This window comes from Syngnathus scovelli, chromosome 9 (assembly GCF_024217435.2).
Source record: "Syngnathus scovelli strain Florida chromosome 9, RoL_Ssco_1.2, whole genome shotgun sequence".
NCBI classification, from domain to species: Eukaryota; Metazoa; Chordata; class Actinopteri; order Syngnathiformes; family Syngnathidae; genus Syngnathus; species Syngnathus scovelli.
The window spans coordinates 11,967,436-11,989,196 of NC_090855.1; the positions used below are offsets into that span (position 1 = coordinate 11,967,436).

Genomic DNA, 21,761 nt, shown 5'->3' on the forward strand with positions numbered 1-21,761 from the left:
CAGTATTTTTTTTTTCCCGGGTCAACTGTAAGTGGTCCCATTTTATTTATTATTAGTTGTGTGTTGCTAGTGTTCCCTGCACATTAGGTTTATTATGGTCGTTGCTTAGATTTATGCATGTTTGTATGTTTGCAGAGCTCCGTCATCTCTGTCAATAAATGTTGCGTTAATAAAAGGTATGTGTCCCGAAAGAATATCCTGACAGTCCTCTTTGTGTATATTCTCTTACAACTGATAATTAAACATTAAAACACCTGCGGCTTATAGTTTGGTGTGCCTTACATATGAACAAAACAAGATTTTCCTCTAATTTTAGCTGGTGCCGTTTTTAATCAGGTGCAGTTTATCGTCCAGAAATTACGGTACAAATGTTACACCAGAGTAGGAGGAAATATTGATTTTGTATTTATTATGCCATAGATTGTTTTGTGTAAAATATTTTCAATATCTTTTTTGAATGTTTTTTTTTTGTGTGTTTTAGCGAATTGGTCTTGATAGAATTTGGAAGAATAGTTTTTTTTTTCAAGTTTGCTTTTCTATAGAATACTTTTTTCCTCACATTGCTCTCGAGCTATTCAGTTTATTGACGTTGTCGTACTTGATTATTTACCAGTGACGCGAGATTGATATCCAGGATGAGGTCATCACCCGGTACCGCTCGGATGCTCCGAAGCACCTGTCACTCTCCCAGCGGGAACACGCTCATAGGCTGACCTTGGGAAAACACCCTCTTGTCCCCATTTCACTGTAAGCCAATCAGCCAGCACTTGTTTTGCTCTCTCCCATTCCCATTGGTCAACTACAACGTCCATCAAACGCTTGTCGCTCGACCACTGGCTCGTATCAGTGTCACCGGAAAACGTTATCGTCACTGATTGGGTGGCTCGTGGCATGGGCGGGGCCCTAGAGTGGGTTGACGTTGTTGTTGTAAGTGGAGTGGAAATTACTTTGCGGCTGATGGTCCGCCTTGGGGATTTGACGCCAAGTTGCGCCACGAGAAGATGCCCTAAAGTTAAGCGCTGTCCATTTTCATCGAGAGGAGGAAAGTAGGAGCACGGGAAGCATGAAAACATCTGCGGGGCCGGTCAAGGTAAGAAGCAGTTTGCCGGGGAAGGGGAAGCTCTCCTTGAGCTAACAGCTAAGGCTAGCTGCCGTTTAGCCGCAGTTTCAAAGAGCCACAAAACGAAAATGTTCAGTAAACATAAAAAAAGATGAAAACCTTTTGGAGGCCGATTGAAGTGTTCGGTGGAATTTAACGCGCGTTGGTAAAGTTGTGAGACTCGCATGCAGCCCATGCGCTTCAACGCCTATCTTTTTAATGATAGCGTTGTTCCTCCAAAGAAACGATTCCCAATATCCCCACATTCCACTATTACAGGCGCTCGTTTAGGACAAAGCACTTGTGTTCGCGGCAAACGCGTCAGCTGTGCTGGTACTTTTAAAATGACCCCTTCGCTCCCTTTTAACCCCCTCCCCCCTAACCCGTCCAAGTGCACTGGCTGGACTGGGATGGGAGGACGCGTACGTCTGCCGGTGATGTAATCCAGATTTAAGAGGGTGAGCGGAGAGTTCACTTCACTTGACTGTCTTGTCAGTTTGTTTTTCGGCTCTAGGCAATAAAACAAGTGCATCAGCCTTTCCTGTCTTATCAAGGCTGTGTTACACTCTTAAATTATTGACAAGGAGAAGATGTAGGACACACATGGACTCACATGCACGCACACACCACACGTACGCACACACACACCAAAACAAAAGAAAGTGAAAGAATTAGCGGGAGTGGTGAGCAGGGCAGAGGTGGACACGGCAGCCACAAATTGTACTCAATTGTCACAGTCTCACAACAATCCCGCTTTGTTGGGCTTCTTTCTAAAAGACACAGATGGGTAAACGCCACATCTGCTGTGCTGGATGGATAGCCAGTTCGCATTTCTTTCGCCGCCTTCATCGAGTCATGGGAGACCAAAATCATACCTTTTATTTGCATAACATAATGTCAAACGTCTGTTGGATGAGTGAAAATGTGCCTTCCACGGCCCGTCTTGGCAAGCTGAAAAGTGCATAAATGTATGCTGGCTTCCATTTAAAGGGAAATCCTCCCCGATTGGAATTTCAGATCAAATTTTACTTGATTCTTATTGGCCGGTGGTGTCCTTGCATTCCTCATCACTTTGTGTCCTTTCCACTGCGTGTCTCGGAATTAGCACATGTCAGACAGGTTGTTTGAGCTGTCGTGCTGATGATGAAGACACACCCAAGTGTGGCCGTGTCTCTTGCTTGCTCGGCGTGCATGTGTGGCACAAGGCCGCCGCAAGTCGAGCCGGGTACGACTCAGCTTTTTGAGACCTAGGCTGGACGTCGAGGCCTCGGAAAAGACAAACCGCCCGTTGAGTCGCTTTTCAAGTGTGCAGGAGCGGCAGCAACTAGTTTGGCTGCGAGTGAGCTCGGAGAGTAATTCATTGTTGAGGTGACCCAATTCACAACAAATTAATTAACAATGTTAAATGATAAATCGGGCAAATTTCAACTTAGAATTGGCTCGGTCTCAGCTTCACTTTTTTCCCATCGCACGTTACTCCGTTTCCAGAGAAGTTGGTGCAATGGCGGAAAGATAGACGTGAGTCGCCAAACCGCACTTCCTATCTTCAACATGCGTCATCATGCAAATGCAAAATCTGGTTTTCTTTGAATAGGCAAAGATGCCATCAAATGTTCAATTCTCCAAATATTGGCGCCGTCGTTCAAAACAAACTCAGTTCTGTTGCCTAGCTTTCAATTTCGTACTTCTGATCCAGTCCAAGATGAAATTGTGAAAAGGTTAGAACATTTGTTTTATTGTCTTCTGTTACACTAAAAAACAAAATATGCGCCATATTTTTTTTTTCCTCAATGGCTCCTTGAAAATGTTAAGTTGGACAGACATTTTTGTCCCTTTACTTTGGTCTCACCTTTGGCAAAGCCTGGCTGTGTCACTGAAAACTTTGTTTTTGGCAAAAGTAAAAGTGAAAGAACACTCAACCCGGAACACTCAACCCGTAATTAGCTTGTCAACAAAAAGCTTTGCAAAAACACGCCAGCGGGCCTCTAATTAATGTCTGGTTGAAGCGAGGTAAGACAGCAGGGCCACGCCATGTTGCATGCTGTGCCATTGCAATTTTGGGTGATGGCCGTCAACATGGAGGATAAGAACATAACAAAGTTCAACCTCCGGCTCATTTGTCTTGAAAGGCCCCGCTTCATTTGCATTTTGATTCTTTCTGTAATTAGCCCTTGCGACTTGCGCAGCAGGTTGGAGGAGATGGTGCAACTGCCGATATGTACCCAAGCGGCACTTGGCTGTTACGATACCTGGTATGTCCTCCGGCAACAATTTTTTCTATTTGGATTTTCCATTCGGGCTGTTTTAGAACTCAAAGATGGAATCCAAAGCTAGGAAAGCGAGCTAAACTTTTACCTTTGTCTGTCCCAGTCTTTATCTAATAAAAAAAAAAAACAGCGTATGGAAATCGCTGAGAATTGAGCCTTTGTTTGATCGCAAAGAAGACAAATGCTGGAATTGTGCCCAATCGGTGTGGATTAGCCACACCCAATTGTCATTCGCCATTGCAGTCAGCTTCCGTTTTCTGAAGCAATCGAGAGCAGGAATCACTATTGACATCACAGCACAGAATAAATAATCACCTAGGATCATCCTTCAGATGCTGCCTTCAGTTGGAGAGGGTTACCCAATTGTGTGTGTGTGTGTGTGTGTGTGTGTGTGTGTTTGTTTGTGTGTGTGTGTGTTTGTGTTTCCCAGCCATCAGTGCAGACAAGGAGGCCACAATAGGGAAGTTCCACTTGGCGGATTCTTGTGACCCAGCCGAGGCCTCGCTGGCATGCCGCGGGCCGACGGTGGGTGTGTGCGGAATATCTGACATCAGCCTGGTGTGCGTGCGTGCGTGTGTGTGTGCGTGTTTGCCAGAGCAGGAACGTTACACGCTGCCAGAGACAGAAAATGTTATTCGTCATGATAGGCAGAGAAGAACAACACTGACTCCGAGTAGATTCTTGGTGGAGCCCACGGGAATGCCTTCACGGCGTCCACTAGCTTGTTCATCAATTATTTGTTTTCAATAGCCACTGTTGAATCACATGGCAGGGAGGCGGATGGGCAGGCGCCAGCCGTGCCACCTCTAAATGTTGTTGTAATTCATCATCCGGGCCGAGGGGGACGACGCAAGAACTTGAACTTGATGTCCTCCTTTCCCCAGGAGAGAACGCAGCCGCCCCCAGAAAAAGAGATGGCCCGACTCGCACGGCCCGTACTGCAAAGACAAGATGACGTGGCGACCCAAGGTGAGGCCGTCGGACACACACACACACACACCCTCCCGCCCGAGCTGAAAAGATGAGAGCACACTTAATGTTCTGCAGCTGCCGAAAAGCGTCAGACGAGGGGAGTCCCGTCCCGCGACCCCTCGCCCGCGGCGGCCTCCCTGGCGCATGCGCCCGCCTCTGTCCCCGCGGGGGGCGATGACGAGCAACTGCTGAACACGCCCGAGTCCACCTTCCAGCTGCCCGACCTGAGCATGTACCAGGACGATTTCCAAGTCAGTGAGAGGGACCTGATTGAGAAATCCATGATGGTGGCCCTGGAGCATGCTGGTACGACACTTCGCAACAGCCACCACAACTGTTCTCCACAAAAGCAAACCAGAGATTTGATTGTATGTGCAGGGCGCCTGAACTGGTGGACCAAAGTGGTTCCCAACTGTCAGAGTTTGCTGCCGCTGACGACCACCGGAGATGGAAACTGCTTGTTGCACGCCGCCTCGCTCGGTCAGTTCTCGCATTGCAACATTTTCTTTCATTTCATTGGCCAATGACTGCAAGTGCTTACGTATGTGACTGAGTGGCTCTTTTTGCGGGTGTGAGCGCAGGCATGTGGGGCTGTCATGACCGCGACCTGTCACTGCGCAAGGCGCTGCACCAGCAGATGGTTTGCGGCCGTGAGCAGGAGGCCCTCAAGCGCCGCTGGAGGTGGCAGCTGACCCAGCAGAACAAAGAGGTATGTCCGTCCATACGTCTGTCCGCCCCGCACACAGCCCGAGAAACACACTTCAAAGAAGACTTTTAGGAATTTTAGAACTACGCCTACTTCTTGCCAAATACTGAGCCGACTTCCTGCCCAAAAGGTCATCATGAATGCTGATAGATGTGAAACTTCACATTTGGCGCTTAAACATTCTAACTTCGAAGAACAGCAAGTTTTTCTCAGAGAAGAGCTGTAAAAACAAGGAAATATTGAGATTGCACATGTTTCCATGTTCAGAGCTTCCAAACGTCTGTCACCACAAAAATGAGAAAAGGTTTGCGCTGCTGGTTTAGCAGGTCTTTATCACGACAAGGCAGCCACACACGCTTGTTTGACTTTCTGTTTGTTCCCGTTTGTTGAAATTGCACCGGCCCGTCCTTTAACTCCCCGCAATTGAAGTTGACATTCACTGCTCATGTCACCAGCCAAAAAATGGATTGAAAAAAATTGAGGGGCTCTCAAGTCAGGGATTTCTGGGGCTCATTTTCACACACGACCCTAGGCTGTTATCGTCAAAGTCTAAACGCGTGGGTCTGTTGCAGTCGGGCCTGGTCTACAGCGAGGAGGAGTGGCAAAAGGAGTGGAACGAGCTGCTGAAGCTGGCCTCCAGCGAGCCCCGCGTCAGCTACGGCAGCCACGTCAACAGCAGGTGAGCGAGGGCGGACCAAAAAGCGTGTGGCCTTTACTGACACTAACGCCCGCCCGCCTCCAGGGGGGAGTCATCAGATGAGCCCGTCTACGAGAGCCTGGAGGAGTTCCACGTCTTTGTGCTGGCCCACGTCCTCAAGCGACCCATCGTAGTGGTGGCCGACACCATGCTGAGAGACTCTGGCGGAGAAGGTGAGATCTGGGCGCCACGTTGTTTCTCTCCAACGTGGATTGCGGGTGATTCAGTCACGTCCTTGTTTGTCCCACTGCAGCGTTTGCCCCCATCCCGTTCGGGGGAATCTTCCTCCCCATGGAGGTGGCACCCGGCACCTGCCACCACTCTCCGCTGGTGCTGGCCTACGACCAGGCTCACTTTTCGGCGCTGGTGCCCATGGAGCGGACGGACGGCTCAGCCGAGCAAGGTGCTTCACCTTTATTTGGCTTTTCCCGAATGTCGGGAGTAAAAGTGAAAAGTCGAGGAAAAAATATTATACACTCAAGTTCGGTGCTGATATCAGGCCGAAAGTATTTGGTGTAACTCTGTGACATGACTGAGCGTGTTTTTGTGGTGCAGTGGTGATCCCGCTCACCGACTCGGAGCACAAAATGCTTCCTCTGCACTTTGCTGTGGATCCGGGGAAAGACTGGCAGTGGGGCAAGGACGACACCAACAACAAGAAGCTTGGCAGGTGCTGCCTTCATTCTCCTCATTAACCTCGGTTTGCTTCTCAGATTACTTTTTTTTTCTCCAGGATACCAATGACTTTTTTTTTTCTCCAGGATACCAATGGAGGTGTTAAAACTCAACTTTATTCTACAATCTTTGACTTGTTTTCTATTTTTCCAACTTCTTATTTAAAAACTAAACTCGGCGCCACCCAGCCGCCCTTTGAGGGTGTAAGGACGTAGCAGTGCGTCCCTATTTAGAGATTGATCCCCGACTCCCGATTAGCGACACTTGCTCACCAGATTAGCTCTAAGTAGTTTCTATCAGCGAGTAGCCTGCTAAATAAGATCACACAAACAAGCTATTCCTGTGCCCGAGAGTTTGCCTGTTTTCCAGTAGAGATGATTTGATGGTTCTTATTAGATGTTGAAGAAGATGGCGCTAAAGCTACTTGATCCGATCCTTAATTTTCCCCCACTTGCAAATGCTGGCCACGTGGTGCAATCGAACTTAACTTTGACTTTTCTACTTTTTAGTGTGTCTCTGTCCTTGGAAGCAAAGCTGCAGATGCTTCACAGCTACATGATCGTCAAATGGCTGCCGCTGCCCTGCGAGGTGAGGATGGCTGCTTGCACAATTTACACACTCTGCTCTCAGTAGACATGCTTGGTCAGGAAAGGGCAAAATCCAGAAAAATAAAATAAAAAGGACGGCACCCTCAGCATAAGTTTGCTTTTCCTCCAGCAAGCGCCACTGGCCCAGCCTGAGTCGCCCACTACGTCGGCCGGAGACGATGCCCGCACACCTCCCGACTCCGGTGAGTCGGACAAGGAGTCGGTCAGCAGTAGCTCCAACGGCAACGGAGATGCCGGCCCCGCGGGATCCGCGGTCAACGGTGGCGGCGGGCCCTTGGCCAAGAACAACTCATCCACTTCATCCGTGTCCTCAAACGGCGGCACGCCCCCGATGGATCAAAAAGACAAAGCCAAAAAGGAGAAGGAGAAGAAGAGGGCAGAGTCGGTGGCCAACAAGCTGGGCAGCTTCGGTAAGACGCTGGGTAGCAAGCTGAAACGGAACGTGGGCAATCTCATGACGAGCAAGAATGGGGGCGGTGGACACGGTAAGAAGGAGAGTGGGCACAAAAAGAAGGGCTCACTCGGGGTGGACAAGGACAGCGCCCCTCCTTCGCCCCACCTGTCCGAAGACTCTGGGAAGGGCTCGCCCTCGTTAGGTAGCGAGCGTCTCAATGGGACGGGCGGCAGCTCGGAGGGTGAGCCCAACAAGTACGGCGCTGACGTCAAGGCCAGCCTAGGCAACATAAAAGCTGCCATGCACGGCGAGAGGAAGTTCGTCTTCGCCGGCATGCTGACCACCGACAACCAGCACCCGCTGCGGAAGCAGAGGATCCAGCGCTACCTCACAGAGGTGGAGGAGCGCTCGCGGGCCGAGCAGGAACAGCGGCGTGAAGCCGAGCGCAAGGGCGCCGCCTACGCCGCTGCAGCGTCACCCAAAAATGGGCTGCCAGCGGCGGAGCCGGCCGAGAACTCGTCGGCCTCATTCAAGGGCTCCCTCCTGAGCCCCGCCATGTACTCTGGCACAATGCCTATCCCGCGGCCCTCACTGATAGAGCAGCCGCCCTTGGCGGCGCACCTCCACACGTACTACATGGATAATCGGCGCCAGTTGGCCGGCGGCTCGCCCGCCACCTACCCATCGTTCATCACCCTTCCAAGACACTGCTCCGCGGCGCAGGCGAGCTCCCTTAATCCCCCTCAATCTAATAATCCAGATCCGGTACCCTCGTACCCACCAGACTGTACGGGGTTCGGCTCCTCCAACAGCTTCCTGGAGCCCAGTAGTGCGCTGGCGTCAATGCGCCACTACTCCCTGGGTAGCGTGGGCACTCTCTCCGAACTCTGTCGGACCCCCAACTGCGTCTACTACGGACTCCCCGAGACGGGCAACTACTGCTCCTCCTGCTACCGCAATACCAAGGATGCGGTGCACGCCATCCAGAGGTTCTGACCCGGATCGCTCCAGACACGTGGCCTTCTTCAGTTCACTTGGGGCACAAATGGCTAGCCCACTACCGCTTCCCGTTTCAGGGAGATGTCTTGCAAGTACGTGCACCTCATGCTGGATTCCTTTTGGAATAAGATGTTGGAGCCCTTAGTCCATATCCAGCTGAAGTCATAGGCAAGAAAAGAGCTGCTGGTCCTCCGCATTGAGAAGGAGATGGGCTAAGGAGGAAGAACCGAAAACTCTCTACGCATAGTGAAGTCAAACAAAAGCACCAACACAGTCTCGGTTCCCGAGTGCCGCAACGTCCGCCGAGGCCGGCCGTTTTTTTTTTACTTCGTCTGTTAGTTTTGCGCTTTACCGCTCGCTGCTTTCCGCAAAGTTCTGGGGCACGTTGGTCGCTTTCCCGTCCCTGCACAAATCCAAGCACTTTTGGTCTGAAGTGGCATTTTCCCACCACAGCGTTCACGGCAGCAGACATGCGGCAAGGGTTCCCTTTGATATCTGAAGCTCCTTGCCCTCGCTAATAAGACATTTCGTTGCGCTAATTGAACAGCTGTTTTACCGCTACTGGTAGCACTTTTGGCCTACTGGTCGGTCATTGAACCCTTCTAGTAACTGATAACTTTACCGGGTGTGGTGGCCCCTTGGACTCCACTAGAAGCACCAACGTGCCCACTGCTCGACTTACAGATGTCCGACAACCATAGCAAAAAAAGTTGACTGGTAAGATGCAGCTGTTTTAGTGGCTCACTGAAATGTCGTAATAATGACACCAAAGAGTACGAGTCCATGTTGGATCTGAAACTTGATGGTCAATAAATGCTCTTAAGGGTTTGGAGCAAAAAGCAGTCCTCGTATGCCAAAAGTTGTCCTTCACGAGTGGACAGCGACCGTTCGGGTTTGACTTTCTTCGTTTGGTTTAAAGCACAAAAAGGAGTAGCTTGCAGTTAACTGCCACACCTGGCAGGGGGCGCCATTTCCCCCACCTCACCGTGTGTTTAAAAGTGAGCGACTGTTTTTGCTGCTGTTGTTTTGTTGTGAATCCTCCAAAGAACGAGCTGCCGTTTAAACGACTTGGCCGGTGTAATGTCACGAAACGCACGCTCTTGTTTTGTATTTCAAACCAAAAGGCGAAAGAGAGCTTGTCGAGTTATTTTTGTACGTTTGTAAAAAGTCCCAAATGTTTACTGACCCTTTCAATCGAGCGCTATGCAGGTGACATTTTTATATCTCGCCAGATCGCTCCTCATAGATTTCCTTTGAGTGTTTGCCTTTTTTCCCCGTTTTCGTTTTGCATTTTTTCTACAGCTCCACTAAAACAAAACGGCTGAGAATTGTTCTATTTTTCTACAGCAGAAAGGACAAACGGGACTGTGCATGGAAAGGCCGACCCATGTGTAACCAAATGTGTGCGGTTTTGTCATTAATTTTATTGTTTCCATTCTTTTTAGGGACCCCGAAGGCTGTCCAGTGTGCAATGTGGACACTGGACAGGAAGAGAATCGGATTTGATGAAATAATATTTACATTAGGTTATTATAATTCAGAATTTCTTTTGGGATTTTTTTTTCATGATTTGAATAAATTTCCGTTGTATTTGAAGAACGTGTGATTTTAAGTGTGATGTGGCCAAAGCAAAATGATTTGAGTCCCTTTGGAGTCTGTTGCTAGCAAAACCAGCACGTCGCGTGCTGTCATTATTATTTATTTATTGAAAAAAAATGTTTTTGGACAGACTCTCTCTATAGTGCATATTTTCCCCATGTGCGCTTGAGCCATTAGCGGTAGGAGCATCTTGCTGTTTCGTGTTGAACGGCCGATCGGGCCTGATTGACTTCTTGAATGCAGCTCACGTGATGCCTGGCAGCTCGTGTGTCTGCAAGCGTTTTGTTTTGGATCCGAGATATCCGAGAGCCTTATGTAATATTGAAGGGCGAAAATTCCAAATCCTGACGTTCCTCTCCATGATCGTCGTCGCACACGAGAAAGAAAGAAAGAAAGACTCGCGTGTGCACCATCGGGACGCTTGGATTAGAGCAACTTTTACTTTCTTGTCTCTGAAGTGCTTTGTTACTCTTCGCGAGTTTCTGGACTTTTCTTTGCATGAGAGACGAGGAGCCAGACATGCCGAGGGCTCGCAAAAAGGTAGAGAACCAAGAGAATTTTGGCACATCACTTTATTTTCTTCCCAAGTCAGTTAAACGAAAGCATTTTTAAAAAAAAAAACTTGGCTAATGATTTTCATATGCGCGTGGAACTCGGATGATGTTCAAGGAGGGAGGAAGGAACCTGAGAAATAATTTGAGGCCAGAACCTCTCGACTGCCAGGCAAACATGTTATAACCACTAAGTCATAGTGCTGCTGTCATTTTATTAATACAAAAATACAACGAAAATGTTTTAATCTATACATAAACATTTAGATAACTAGTTCAAAGATAACTAGTTCAACATTTATTTTTTAATTAAATTATTTCAGTATTTAATATGAGAAATAAAATCATTTTACCTAAATTTTACTTGACACCAAAGCACTTTCTATTACATCAGCAATAACTAATCAAGTTGGCGATAGGTAGTTGTCATCAAGGTGCCACCGGAGGGCGCCAAAACATTTTTTGTGTATGAGACAGTGCTTTGTCCAGAGTTTTCCAGCAAATAATGGAGGATAGTGAGGATAAACTGTTTGGGGGAATGAATGAATGAATGAATGAATGAATGAATGAAAGGTTACCTAAACTAATCTCTAAACAATCAAATACTGGACTCCATGAATGAATGAATGAAAGGTTACCTAAACTAATCTCTAAACAATCAAATACTGGACTCCAAATACTCCTGCCTTCACTGTGACTTGTAACGTGAAACTCACATTCAAATATGAAATGTAATTATGTTTTACATTTATGCTATTGGCGGCTCGGTGGCGCACTGGGTAGCACGTCTGCCTCACAGTTAGGAGGGTGTGGGTTCAATTCCACGTCCGGCCCTCCCCGTGTGGAGTTTGCATGTTCTCCCCGGGCCCGCGTGGGTTTTCTCCGGGCACTCCGGTTTCCTCCCACATTCCAAAAACATGCTTGGTAGGCCGATTGAAGACTCCAAATTGTCCCTAGGTGTGAGTGTGAGTGCGATTGGTTGTCTGTCACTGTGTGCCCTGCGATTGGCTGGCAACCAATTCAGGGTGTCCCCCGCCTACTGCCCGATGACGGCTGGGATAGGCTCCAGCACGCCCACGACCCCCGTGGGGACTAAGCGGTTCAGAAAATGGATGGATGGATTTATGCTATTATCATGATACAAAACTTGTTTTCTATTGTGGCAGTGGTACACCTCCAGCATTCACACAATCAATTAGATGTTCATTTGTAATTACTTTTTTTTGTTGTTGTTGCGTTTTTTGGTAAGAAAAAAAACATCACCGCCCCGTTATACCTTCACTTCCGGGTGTGGTGCCCCTTTAAGGAGCTGGACGTGTCTTTTCCCCTCAAGTGTTCTGGCCAAGAAGGCGTCAACAGCCAGCCAGCCAGCGAGCGAGCTGTTGTCGTGTGCGGATGGAGCAGCAGCAACCGACGACGACGCCGCCGAGAGTTTCTTGCGCTTTGTAGTGTTTTTGAGCGTCCATGGTGATGAGAAGAGTGGCGGTATCGTCGGCGGGCGCGGGCTGCGTTCGAAACGCCGCCGGTGTAAACAACGCCGGAGGATGACCACCGGAGACACATTTCGGAGTCACATTCATATTTTTTTTTGTCGCCCCCTCCTTTTTTTAATCACTACCTAACACGGAGCGCAGACGATTTTAGCGAGACTTTTTATTTGTCCTTCAACAACGGATGTCTGAGGATTTCCAACCATGCTGACTGGATCTAAAAGCACGTTCAAAGTCCGACAGATGGGGACGGACATAAAGGTAAGCAACTGACCAACTCCATCCAGCGAACCAACTTGGGTGGAAAAAGTGTTGTCGGGCAGTAAGTCTTGCGTAAATAAGAATAAAGTCTGGGAATACGTTTGCAAATGTCTTATTCTGATTAAAAACAGCTCATCATTTTGCTTTCATGAATGCGGACAGAAATTGGAGGTTTTACTCTGAAAGGCTCCGAATCAGACCATTTCGACCATTTTAAGTTCGACAAGGTCTCTAACAATATTTTAAAAAAGTTCTGTGAAAATTTGTGAATTTATTAGTTGGCTCGTTGCACCTCAATTATACATGTGAATGTGTAGTTGCGTACTGTATATGGGGGTATGTACAAAATATTTGTGTGCTTAGTAAGACGTGTGTAAACGTGCATATAATTGTGTGTGTGTGTGTGTGTGTACACTGTAAATACATTTGTATATAATCTATATGTTGGTTTATATTTGTGCTCAAATGTTTGTGTCTGGATGCATGTTTTCTGATGATTCTATTGTTATGAATCAGCTGTTGGAGCAATTGAGCTATTGGGAAGTGTGAGTTGCCTCTGTAGCTTCCACCCAGGCGCTTTATTTGTACATTTGTGTTTGTTTGAGAGGCCAAGAAGCAGGATGAGTCAGAGGCCGAAGAAGGCAAGCCGTCCAAGTTCCTACTTTTCTTCTTCCTCTGTGGTTATTTTCAGCAGCCGCGGGGGAAACGCTAACAGATGCTTGTCTACGCAAGCCTTTGGCATCCGCGCGTGCGCTCAGCGGAGGAGGGGACGGGACACATCTGGCCGGCGTCGTCATGGCAACTGCAATCGAGCAATTTTGCAAGCATTCGATTACCTTTGTAAATGAGATGTGGCGAGCCAATCTGCTGCTTTCGTCTTATGCTAATATGGCGTGTCACGTGATTTGGAAGACGCCGACGTGCATGCGCAAGCTTGCGTGGAGGCGAATTTTGTCCCAGATGGCTTTGCATGTTTAATTTCCCCGTGCTGAGCCCGAGACGCTTCTTCTTTGTCTTGAATGAGCCGCTTGTATTATTTGTAGAGTTCACTGTTTTTCCTCAAACGCTTTGCAAAAATTGAGCTACATCTGCTGGATTTTTTTTTGAAGTATTTTTTGTGATACCCCAAACTGTCAAAGGAAACAGAAGAATAACTGCAACCGTCAAAAGTCCCAAAATGGAGGCCCATGCTGCAGCCTTCTTTAATTTTACTTTGAAGTCGAGTTCCGACTTCTTCATCAGCATCATCATCTGAGCTCCCCCTGATAAGACTTTCATCCTCCCCCTGGAGAGTGTTTTGGCGCAGCAATGAGAGCAGCTTTCCGCTCCCTCTTTTGCTTTATTGATCGGCGGAGGGCCAATAGATAAAAAGCAGCTGTTAGCGCCATCCGGGGAATTTTTGGAGCATAAAAAATGACTGACGCCCTTCAAGAGCCAATTAGGCACCACTAAAGACATTTGCGCTTGACTTGAGCTTGTAAGAAGTTTGTTTGGTGTCCAGCTGGATTTGGAGGGAGAACACTGAAGCTACTATGAAATGTGGTCTTGAATGAACAGACTTGCATTGTATTGGCACTTTGGCTAACGAGCACTGGATTTCGGATTGGGTTTTTTCATTGTGCAAATTTAATATTCCATCCATGTTTTTTTATTTTAAAAACAGTATCAATCTAAACTTCTACAGCCAAACGATTGTGTGACCACCCAAAGAATCAAACCATGGCGTTACGAGCGTTGCCGTCCGTAAAATGGCGATTTTCGCTCATAAATGCAAAAGCGCCTCTTGCTGGGACTTTCTAGTAAACTTGAGTGGCTCCAGATGTTCCGGCAATGGGGGAGCTGTGGTTATACCTTTGTGGCTTTGGATTTTACTAAGAAATCATTACGGCATCATTAGCAACTCGGCTAACTGTATTGCACAGTGACCTCGTTAAATAGTTGCTCTTGGAGATTGTAATGGAGGGTCTTTGTCTCAACAGGAGCGGATGCTGAATCAGAGCAGGATGAGCGCCAGGGGTGGAGATGTCTTCGGACTACGTTGTCTTCCAGGTACGGAGCACAAACCTTTTGCTCGAGTTCACCTTTGTTCATTTGTTGTTTCTCCGCCTCGTTTTCACACGACCTTCAGCAGGAGGCCTTGGCCTTATCGTATCTGGCGACAAGGGGCTTATCTCACGAGAGACCTGGAATTTTTTTCTTTCACACACAAGCCAATGTTGGAATTTTTGAACACCAGAGGGTTTTCACCAAACGTGTCGCATTCTAACGGGTTGCGATAGTACGCGATACGAGATGAATTGAACGAGATGCGAAGGAGGGGAAGGCCTCGCAAAATTGAGCCTTTTCCTGTTTGGGCTTTGAATTTCCTTCAAGTCATGATGGAGTGAGCTCGGTTCCGCCAGGGGCATACAATTCCACATTGGGCCGGAGTTTTTGAAGTGTTTTTTGTCGTTGTGTTGTTTTTGTCTGTTGTTTTGCGTGCAGCGTTTAACCTCGGCCCCTTTGTCCACCGTTTGCAGGCGAGTGCGTGCTACAGAGGGCCGTCATGGTGAGGAAGAAGTTAACGGCGAGGGAAGGGAGAGGCTGGCTGTCAGGAACGCTCTTCTGCACGCAATTCCGAGTGGCCTTTGTGCCGCAGGACGCCCCCAAAGCCGACGTCAGCGCAATGCATCATGACAATAATATGAGTCAAGATCGGCATTGGCAACAACCCACAAAATAATCTTCTGTTGCAGGACAATGCTGAGCCGATCCTTTTGGGTGATCACGACATCGCTTTGGCATCGATCGAGAAGGTCGTCGTCGGTGAGTGAAGGAAACTTAAGTTGCAAAGTGTTGACGTTGTTAATGCCACCCCCCCCCCCCCCCCCCCTCTCTTGTTTGCGTAGTGGGCCCAAACCGGACCAAACTGGTGAGCCCCAACACTTGGCTCAAGTTCACTCCGGAGGAGCTGGTGCTTTACTGTCGCGACCTACGAGTCATCTGCTTTCTCTTTGACCGCCTCACCCCTGATGTCCAAGTCATCGAGGTGTGCGTCATTCCCGCGTGTGTTCCTGCTGTCATCGCAGGCTGACTGTCTCGTCTCGTTTTTTTTAGATCACGCATAGCATCGCCAAAACCTACCAGCCTCTCAAGCCGGGCTCCATGTTGTCCTTCCAGAACGCCGCCCTCGGTAGCGTAGGTACGGACGCTCGGCTGTCGTTGAAATAATATAAACGCCTCGGCTGAAAGAAGCCTCCAAAAGCTTTCCTCCATTTTGTACCCGGGTACTCGCTCCGGCTGATCAGTGTTTGCTCGTTGCAGAAATGAAGCAGTTTCTAAGCAACCGGCGACGGGACGCCCACATGAACTGGCACGAGACTGCGGCCGAATGGGAGCGGGAGCTGGAGCGCTGCGGTGCCATCGGCTGGAGAGTCAGCTCCGTCAACGACCGCTTCGAGATGTCCACCAGGTAGGATCGGGTCCCGCCAGTCCGCCCCACACTCGAGCCACCATTTGGGCTCTTGTGCATTTAAAAGACAAAAACCACATGGCCATAATTAAGAGCAGCCCCGTTAGCTTAGTGTTAATCCAAATAGCAGCGATTGCAACACAAATACTGGAACCTTTCATGAAATTATCTTTTGCTTTACCTGTCAATATGGACTTTTTTTTAATTGATTGAAACGTGTTTTATCTCCTCTTTTTTCGATGCCTTTTTGTTTCTTTAGTCTTCCGAGGTTCATTGTTGTCCCACAGAAGGTTCTGGACACGGAGTTAAAGAAAAGCTTTGCCCACTTCAATGACGGACGCATCCCTGTGAGTCAAGTTCTGCCTTGCTTGTTGTTTGTGCCTCATGTCGGTCCCAATTTAAGGTATGAGCGAGCTTGCCTTCAAAGATTTGGTCAAGCGTTTCTTTCTCTTTCTGGTTGAGGAGGACATGAGAGGGAGTTGTTTTTTGCGCCTGAATGGGTCCGTCGGACTGATTTGCGATTGTGTTGTTGGGACAGCGCTGGTGCTGGCGCCACCCGCGCGGCAGCGACCTCCTGCGCATGGCCAGCTTCCAAAACAACATCTACCATGAGAAGGACGACATCAGGTGGGCCCCAAGTCCTGGCGCAGTTGCCGTTTGGTTGTTTTTTGTTCATGGCATGCTAGCAACAGTAATATGTGTGTGTCGCTTAGAAATTTGGAGCTCATCCTGTTCGGCTGCCATTCGTCCGTGTGCGTGGTGGTGGAGCTGGGCGAGGAGCTGCCCTCGCCGGCCGACATCCAGCTGGCGCACGGCCGCTTGCGAGCGCTCTGTCTCGGAGGTGGGTGCCGCCGCGCGTAAACCTCTGCTTAATCCCGTTTGCCAACGAGCAAGGTTAAGATGCGCTCGAGCAACAAAGGTTCCGGTTATGATATGCAGAACATAAATCTTTTTTGAAGAAGTCTGATGTTTCTTCACGGAAGGGTAACTTGAATGTTTTTCCTGCGCAGACATTTCCACCTCTGTGACTGTGCCTGATGACAAGTGGCTGTCCACGCTGGAAGCAACTCGCTGGCTGGACTACACAAGGTAACCGCCATCATCATCTGCCTCAATAGGAAATTACAAACGGACCGCAGACATTGTTGAAGAAACGTTCCAGACCCGCACACAATAGCTGAAAAATGCATTTTATAGATCAAGTTATATGTCCCCCCCCCCTTCAAGTAGCAATGAGTAAAAATTGAGAGATGGATGGATGCACGTGTGGTGCGATGACAACCAATAAAGCTCGCGCATTGTCTCCCATGCGCGCGTAGGTGGTGTCTAAAGAAAGCTTCGGAGGTGGCGTGCCTGCTTCGCAGTGGTCACATGACAGTGGCGTTGCAAGGTGAGTCACGTGAGACGCTCCACTACGCCGACGTGGGCTGTCTCAATTATTCGCACAACAGTTGCCCACTAAATTGCGGAAGGGCTAAATATCACAAACTAGGTTTCTGCCCTTTTAGTTTGAATCAGTACATAGTCAACTTTGGAAGTGACAACAGCCAACACCCTTGATCTCGTTTGTCACAAAGAAATGCTTTCAAAAGCATCTTTTGCTTCATTTTTTTTTTTTTTGTGCAGAGGCGGAGGACCGAGACATGAGCTGCTTGGTGTCCAGCCTGGTCCAGGTGATGTGCGACCCCCATTGCCGCAGCCGCCTGGGCTTCCAGAGCCTGGTGCAAAAGGAGTGGGTGGCAGCGGGACACCGCTTCTACAGCCGCACCAACTTTCATCGGGACAACGACAAAGAGGAGGTGAAAAACAAAGCCATTGAAGAGAGCTGCTGGCCAGATGCTCACCTGCGTGCCTGTTTGTTGTGGGCACGCGTGTCCTCAGGCTCCCGTCTTCTTGCTCTTCCTGGACTGCGTGTGGCAGCTGTGGTCGCAGTATCCGGCACGCTTTCAGCTGACAGACGACTTCCTGCTGGCGCTGCACGACAGCGCCCACCTGCCACTTTTCTCCACCTTCCTGGCCAATTCTCAACGGGAGAGGTGCAGACGCACACAGGTACTGACAACACCCCACCTCACCTGCCGGTCCTCCTCGTTCCACCAATATCTCTGCTCTCGATTCCTTACTCGCTCAAACGGCTCCTTTTGCCACCTGTGGCCCCGCCCTCACCCCCCAGAACGTGGGCCAGTGCTACACGCCCGTCAACGGCTGGCGAGAACCGCTTCACCCGGATAGTACCCTGGAGCCGCCCGACCCGCCGCTGCCACCCGTGTGGGATTGGTCACTGCAGTACTGTGAGCAGCGACAGGCGGCGTTTACGCAGCCCGTTGCGCAGACGCCGGCGCCGGCACCCCTGCTCAACGGAAACCTCAACAGCCAGCTGGACGCACGCCGGGTAAACACTGTGCAACACTGACACCTAATGGCCATATTCAAACATGTCAGATGACCACAGTGCGTGGAGACTTGTAATAAACAGGCATGGATTGGCTCTTAAAAAGCACATTTACTTTTTTATTTGTATGAAATGAACACAATTTTATGAGGTATAGAATTTTGGGGTCAGGAAAAATGAATTGATTTAGGAATAAAGCCCATCATTGAAGGAAATCTAATCTGATTGTGACCTCAATGATGAAGGCTCCCATTTTTCTTTTCTATTCCCCACTGAGACTATTTTGCCGTTCTCTTCTGGCCTCTCCCAGCCCAGCGACGCCATTCCCGGCTCCGTGTTCCTCCTTTCCCGGGGTGTCTTCTCATGTCCTGTCAACCTGCTCCCCTGGCGTGGGGGCGGCGCAGGGGGCACCATTTCGGGCGTGTACCGCAAAAGCCACCGTAGGGCGCCGTCCTGCGAGAGCGTCCCTGGGCTGGAGAGGCTCCTGAAGGCCCTCTCTCTGGCCGAGACCCCTGTCAAGCCTGAGTCGGACCCCTACGAGCCCTTGCTGCCCCTCCTCATGGGTCCCTGCGTGGGACTGTGGAGGGAGTGTTACCACCGGGGAGCGCTGCATGCTCAGGTACATGGACAGCTGGAAATTGTTGAACCAGATTCAGTAAAACAACCAACATATTCTGCTCTTTTACATTTGGGGTAGAATTGATGAACAAAAAAAATTGACCTTCTACAATTATTACATATTAGCATTATTGTTAGAAGCTGGTTGGCCCCTGAATCAAATGTAGCTGCGAGCCTCTGAGCCGGTTCGTTCAGAGCTTTGATCACAAACGCATCGAGTATCTGAACGTCGTTTTCATCCGTCAATCGGTGACAAGTCTCTTGGGTGCCGTCTCCATGGCGACGTGAGTGGGTGCCTTTCTTTTGAGGGGAGTAGATTGATGGAGAATAGGAGGAAATCCGCTCAAATGTTGCTTCTGATGGAAGCTTCCAGAGCATCAATTTGGCATCAATTTGGTTTTCTGCAACAACAAAAAAAAGCAGACCTCAAATTTGCTTTTTTCTCGACTAAAAGACGCCGTGCCTCAATTAGTAACGCTTGTTGCTCTGGCAGGCCTTCTCGCACCCGCTCAGCGCCAATCACCGTCACCCCCTGGAGCTCTTGGCTGGGGAGGTACAGCGCCTTCAGGAGCAGCTGGCCCAGCAGCACCCTGCCGATGACTCGCAGTCGGCCCACGACGCCAACCTCAACCACAACGCCAACAACAGCAGCTTCCTCTTCTCCGGGTCTCCTGGAGCAGCCGCCATTGCCACTCCGGTTCCGGCATCCAGACAGGCACCCAAAGAAAATGCAAACAAGCACACCTTTCTCTATGGGCACGCTTCGGACACCCGTCCGGGTCGCGCCAACTCCAAATTGACCTAAAGTGACGCAAGTTAATCACGTGGCCCACAACGTCAAGGCCAAAACTACCAAAAGAAGCAGATTCTCTTCTTTCACCAGGGAAAAAGAAGGTTGCTTTCTTTTTCCATTTGGGAGTGGTCAGCAGTAGAACTTGGCTTGCATCCGCACCAAGAAGCGGAGCAAGGAACCATTTTTTGTATTGAACCTTTTTGTGCAACCACAACAGTGATTTTGGCGCCAATGTTGTTTTTTTTTTTTTTTTTTACTTTCCAAAGTGGAAAACAACCAAAGACATTTTCCACTCGTTGCAACAATTCCTTGTTGGACACAGGATTAGGTACACCCACCTGCATATAGGGCAGGTGTACCTAATGAAGAGACTGTTGCTTTGGAGCTTGTATCTGAAGAGGAGGTGAGCTGCACCCACTGTGGAATTTGGGGCATGAGAGTTATTTTGGTATTCAGCAGCGGCGGCGGCCCACCCACGTGCCGGCCGCTCACTCGCTTGCGCGCGCACACCGGCACTCTTATCCTAAAGTCCAATTTCTGTTCTTGGACCAAATATAGTATTATCTCTTCCAAACTGGCCACTGGTGGATAGAAATCGTATTATTAGGTACCGTGACCAAATTAGCGAGTGTACATTTTGTGTTTGTGTCTGATTTTTTTCGTCCCGAATTTCAGAAATAAAATGCAGCACTTGGACTTGTGCAACACACAGTTGACAAATTTTATTCATGTTTTGCTTCAAGAAAATAGATACGGTTAAAAAGTAGCACGGCACTCACTCACTGTACAATCGGTGGTCGTTTTTTGGACACAACTGGACAAGGCGTATCAAAACAACTCAAAACAGTTAAATGCATTTTGATGTCCAACTGTAAAATGTGCCGAGTCGCTGTTCAGTGAAGCACAACACATGTTCGGTGGGTGCGCATGAATGAAGATGGGTCCGCCTTTCCTTGACACTTCCGCACGCAACGAGTTTTCATTGTCACAGTTGATCCCGGAGCGTCACCCCCACCAGCCGACGGGCTCTGCACAGCCGACGCCGGGGCCCCGGAAGCACCCCAGTGACAACGACGACAAGGACGAGGCTCCCGGTGCCCCCAGCTGACCCAGGGACCTGCACATGGGACAAGGGTAGTCGGGGAGTCCCTCGATGTCCCGGAAGGCTAAGTTCACGATGTGCTGGCAGCAGGCATCGCAGTAGAGGTGGCCGCATGACAGGCGCTTGAGGCGCGCCTCGTAGCTGATGCAGCACTGGCAGTGCGGTGCCTCGGGGCCCAACGACAGCGAGCCCGTTAGCGAGCTGCTGTCCAGGCTGCCCGGCTGGCTGCTGCTCAGCTTGCCGGCGGACCTGCCGGCAGAAGGCCACAACTGGTAAGGTCAATATAACTGCTCAATGTTTATTTGTCATACGCAGTCAAAAACAGTAGCGCTCAAGTTTTGGGTCGTCTCTCTCCACTTTGATCAAGAATATTAGCTCATCTGAGCTTGTAATGTAATTTTAATCGTAATATCAGATGCTTAGGAAATTTACACATGAGCGATCCAATCTATCAAATTCGCTTGAAACTAATTACCCACCCGAATAATGAAGCATTTTTATTTACTTGTCAGAATAATAAAGCGATTACAGCGTAAAGAGAAGGAACAAGCCATTTCAATCCCTCACATAAACTTTAGCAATAATAAACAATCAATATGAACAAGTTCAATTTGTATAACACTGGAGACGAACAAAAGGAAGAGACGTTTAGATTACAACGAGCAAAAGCTGGGCTCAATTAGCGCGATCTATGACGTCACGGTAAACCTCGAATTTCACAAAGTGCAACAAATGTCAAAAGGAAGACTATTTTTCCACATGTCCACTCAAAAATGTGACATAGCACAGGAGGGTTTCCCATAGCAGCTTGTTGCATTAATGGTCGAGAATGAAAATAACAATAATAATCCCAAAAATGGCAACTAAACGGTGAGATGCCCTCGATGCAACGAGACGTAACGAAAGAATCCTCCGGTGCGCGTGCCAATTATTAGAAAATCCATTTTGAAAATGGCAATCAATCATCACCTGCTGGACGACGACGACTTAAAGCAATCAAAGCTGAGCGCGGCGAGGATCCGCCACAGAAGGTCCATCGTGTTCACAGCCACCAGCCCTCATGCTGCCGCCGCCGCACATGCGCGCA

General features: G+C 49.0%; 2 protein-coding genes across 4 annotated transcripts; both read left to right on the forward strand.

Moving 5' to 3' along the window:
- Positions 1-901: 901 nt before the first annotated feature.
- otud7b (OTU deubiquitinase 7B) lies at positions 902-10,016 on the forward strand. 2 transcript variants are annotated; one of them, XM_049731489.1, is made up of 12 exons: positions 912-1,090; positions 3,797-3,891; positions 4,251-4,335; positions 4,414-4,644; positions 4,717-4,818; positions 4,920-5,047; positions 5,617-5,723; positions 5,787-5,914; positions 5,995-6,144; positions 6,297-6,411; positions 6,926-7,004; positions 7,134-10,016. In XM_049731489.1, exons 3-12 carry the CDS (start codon positions 4,281-4,283, stop codon positions 8,412-8,414), a joined length of 2,376 nt encoding a protein of 791 aa, XP_049587446.1. In that variant the 5' UTR covers positions 912-1,090; positions 3,797-3,891; positions 4,251-4,280; the 3' UTR covers positions 8,415-10,016. The 2 variants fall into 2 exon arrangements, with proteins under 2 accessions (XP_049587445.1, XP_049587446.1); XM_049731488.2 differs by lacking the exon at positions 3,797-3,891 and having other exon boundaries at positions 902-1,090.
- A 148-nt stretch (positions 10,017-10,164) lies between these two features.
- mtmr11 (myotubularin related protein 11) lies at positions 10,165-20,283 on the forward strand. Of its 2 annotated transcripts, none has more exons than XM_049731492.1 (17): positions 10,165-10,556; positions 14,298-14,367; positions 14,838-14,974; positions 15,054-15,123; positions 15,207-15,346; positions 15,415-15,499; positions 15,622-15,769; positions 16,029-16,116; positions 16,308-16,396; positions 16,483-16,610; positions 16,780-16,858; positions 17,089-17,159; positions 17,396-17,568; positions 17,651-17,821; positions 17,943-18,161; positions 18,472-18,780; positions 19,273-20,283. In XM_049731492.1, exons 1-17 carry the CDS (start codon positions 10,515-10,517, stop codon positions 19,582-19,584), a joined length of 2,331 nt encoding a protein of 776 aa, XP_049587449.1. In that variant the 5' UTR covers positions 10,165-10,514; the 3' UTR covers positions 19,585-20,283. The 2 variants fall into 2 exon arrangements, with proteins under 2 accessions (XP_049587449.1, XP_049587448.1); XM_049731491.2 differs by lacking the exon at positions 10,165-10,556 and adding an exon at positions 10,587-12,318.
- Positions 20,284-21,761: the final 1,478 nt, after the last annotated feature.

What these genes read in the sequence shown, in the direction of transcription:
- mtmr11 (XM_049731491.2), top strand. Translation starts at nt 12,262, where the DNA reads ATGCTGACTGGATCTAAAAGCACGTTCAAAGTCCGACAGATGGGGACG. An exon ending in CATGAGAAGGACGACATCAG is followed by an intron (nt 16,397 to 16,482) that starts GTGGGCCCCAAG and finishes TGTGTCGCTTAG; the next exon opens with AAATTTGGAGCTCATCCTGT. An exon ending in CGCTGGCTGGACTACACAAG is followed by an intron (nt 16,859 to 17,088) that starts GTAACCGCCATC and finishes ATGCGCGCGTAG; the next exon opens with GTGGTGTCTAAAGAAAGCTT.
- otud7b (XM_049731488.2), top strand. Translation starts at nt 1,064, where the DNA reads ATGAAAACATCTGCGGGGCCGGTCAAG. An exon ending in GAGAGACTCTGGCGGAGAAG is followed by an intron (nt 5,915 to 5,994) that starts GTGAGATCTGGG and finishes GTCCCACTGCAG; the next exon opens with CGTTTGCCCCCATCCCGTTC. An exon ending in GGCTGCCGCTGCCCTGCGAG is followed by an intron (nt 7,005 to 7,133) that starts GTGAGGATGGCT and finishes CTTTTCCTCCAG; the next exon opens with CAAGCGCCACTGGCCCAGCC.